Source organism: Daphnia magna, linkage group LG4 (genome assembly GCF_020631705.1).
Source record: "Daphnia magna isolate NIES linkage group LG4, ASM2063170v1.1, whole genome shotgun sequence".
Lineage (NCBI taxonomy): Eukaryota > Metazoa > Arthropoda > Branchiopoda > Diplostraca > Daphniidae > Daphnia > Daphnia magna.
In genome coordinates, this window is record NC_059185.1 from 8939070 (window position 1) to 8941746 (window position 2677).

General features: G+C 37.6%; 1 protein-coding gene across 1 annotated transcript; it reads left to right on the forward strand.

Moving 5' to 3' along the window:
- The first annotated feature begins 981 nt into the window (after positions 1-981).
- LOC116936111 lies at positions 982-2677 on the forward strand. Its single transcript, XM_045172618.1, has 7 exons — positions 982-1230; positions 1296-1415; positions 1480-1671; positions 1730-1885; positions 1950-2167; positions 2268-2445; positions 2505-2677. The coding sequence occupies exons 2-7, from the start codon at positions 1316-1318 to the stop codon at positions 2675-2677; spliced, it is 1017 nt and encodes a 338-aa protein (XP_045028553.1). The 5' UTR covers positions 982-1230; positions 1296-1315.

Here is a 2677-nt window from a genome sequence, read left to right on the forward strand (position 1 = left end):
GAAGAAGACGAACACAACTATGAAAATAATAAATGGAAATTCTGTTGTGAAAGGGGGACAAAGAATAACGGAGTTCAATTGTTTTTTATTCGCGCATAATCGTTAGAAGCTATAATCGATTGATTTTTTTATTCACTAGATGGCGAAGTGAACTTTATTCTCTGGAACTTAAAGAGCGATGTCATGGCATCATTAACCGAACCATTGGTGGCTGAAGATGCTTATTTCCAGGTAGCTTCGAAGCATAGCCTTCTATAGTAACGGCCAGGAAGCTGGCTATCTCCCTGTAGAACAAAAAGTTTGTCATCCTCCCACCGACCCACAGCCACCTCTGGCTCTTTGTCCCTAGCGACGCCCTAGCAACGAAAGCGTGTCCTTTCCGCTTTCCACATTTTCTTTCCCAATTTTTCCATTTTTCACTGGTTGAGAGCATGCTCAGCCATATCTTGTTCAAGGGTGCAAGGGTCAGTGCCGGTCAATGCATAGGTCAGGGATAATTATTAAGAATGAGGAAAAAGTGCTGTGTAATTAATTGTTTGAATAAAAATTACGGAAAAGGAGTTTTAAACCAAAAAGTGACTTACCACACTTTCCCAAAACATGAAAACAGAATCGAAAAATGGATAAAACATTTACACAGCAGTGTCGAAAATGGATCTTCAGCATACAGCCTCCTAAAATTCAGTGATTACACTGTTATTTGCAGTGATCATTTCGAAGAAAACTGTTTTTCTTTTTCAGTTACTGGAAATACCAAAATATTGAAGAAATCTGCTGTTCCAACGTTGTTCAACAAGGTATAACATAGTTAAGCAGATTTTGCTTCAGTCGATAACATGATTATATATTTTTTAAAAGGTGGCAGTCATTCAGGCAAATGAACAGATTAATATGCCAAATAAAAGAATTCTGATGATGCACAACGGTAATGCTTCAACTCAACCAATTCACAGTTCTATCAATTCAACTCAAGACGCAGACCTTTGGCAGATTGGACAGACAGCAGTAAGGAATTGCAGAGGAAAAGGAAACCAACTGAAAAGGGAAAAGAGCTGAGTAGGCCGAAGAAGGGCAAGGAGAATGTTCGAAAACGAACAGCTGTTGCATCGTCTGAAGAGGAAAATCCTTTTGTTCCATCAGCTAATGCACTACTAACTGATTTATCGAACACAACTGTGACATCTTCTAGACTTCATCAGCCTTGGAATAGGCCGTCAACTTTTAAACCAGGTATTCACGGTCAATGGACTGTGCTATTGGATATTTGATATGTATGCTTCTTTCCAATTGTTAAGGTTTAAGTTCATCGTCGTACATGATGAATGGAGAGCTGCTTAATGGATTAGATCATATAAGCCATGAATGCCATCCAATGAGGAATCATGCAGCTGCAGGCTCAAGCATTCAACAATCTGGTAATATTCAAGCCATTTTATCAGTTAAAATTTCTTTATTTTATTAAAAACATATTCGATGCAGGTTTGAGCTCAACAGCGTTCACACTGAGGGGAGAGATGGCTTATGAAGCTAATCGTGCGTACTATGAGAACCAAGGATTGATCTCTTCGTACGTACATAGAGATATGGCGTATGAACCACACCGTGCAAACTATGGTGGCAACAGCCTTAAAACTAGGAATTTTACTTCTGGTGAAGCAAGTATTCAACCCGGTATGATATTTAGTCATTTTATTAGTAAATTAGATATTTAATTGTTGATTTGTTGAAGTTTTGAGCTCATCGTACACAGTTAATGAAGGCTTACCTGTTCACGAATCAAATGGTGAAAACAATTCCAGCAATCCAACTCTTCCAGCAGTCCAGTCTTATGAGCCAGATCCTCTTCGAGTTAACGTCCAAACTAGTAATTTTAATGGCGGTGTTGGTAATAAAACTTATAAATCTGTCAACATACCTAATGTAATAATTAAAAATAGTACCTTTTATAGTAACTTATGGTTACTTGGAAGACAAAATAAATTCTTTGTCGACCAGTCTCCAACAAGTAAAAGATTTACTAAAGAAAATTGTTCTAATGATTCAAAAGTCATTACAAACCCCTGAAAAATTCCTCAACAAAAATGTAAAATATTTTGAGGAAGAAGTCAAAGAGTTGATACAAAATATGCCTTTTGATGAAGTGGAACAGTTGGTGGCGCTTGAAAAAGTTTTAATGGGAGAGAAACGCACTCCAAAATTTGCATGGTATACTAGGCTGCAATTGTAATATTTTAAAATGTAAATGTTAGTAATTATTTCTCTCATAGGTATGCTACCTAGTGAACCATTTTAAAACTGCGAACACCCAAGCAATCTTTGTGAGTCAAATCTGGAGGAAGATTTCTACAGACAAATTGATGCAAGTACTTCAGTGGAAAAGTGGACGAGGAGACGATCAAAGAAACGGAATTTCCCAAATGATTCATCTCGTCTCAGTGATGGGAGGTAAGAAAGCATATTTTTTGTAAGCACAGACATTTTATTTAACTCTGATTTTGTTCCAGTTTCTCTTGAACTTTACTGCCAAAACAAAAAGATTGAAGAACCTTCGATAGTGGAACTTAAAGACTTCATTCAGAAGGCGAGAAGTCAAGGCGGGGCACGGTTCCGAACTGCCAATAAGATTTCTCATTCTGCAGCAATGAACAACGATCGTGCTGTCACAGACCAAGAATAG

Coding starts and splice junctions, on each gene's coding strand:
- LOC116936111 (XM_045172618.1), top strand. CDS start 1,316: ATGATGAATGGAGAGCTGCTTAATGGATTAGATCATATAAGCCATGAA. Junction 1,672..1,729: donor TGAAGCAAGTATTCAACCCG/GTATGATATTTA, acceptor GATTTGTTGAAG/TTTTGAGCTCATCGTACACA. Junction 2,446..2,504: donor TCTCGTCTCAGTGATGGGAG/GTAAGAAAGCAT, acceptor ATTTTGTTCCAG/TTTCTCTTGAACTTTACTGC.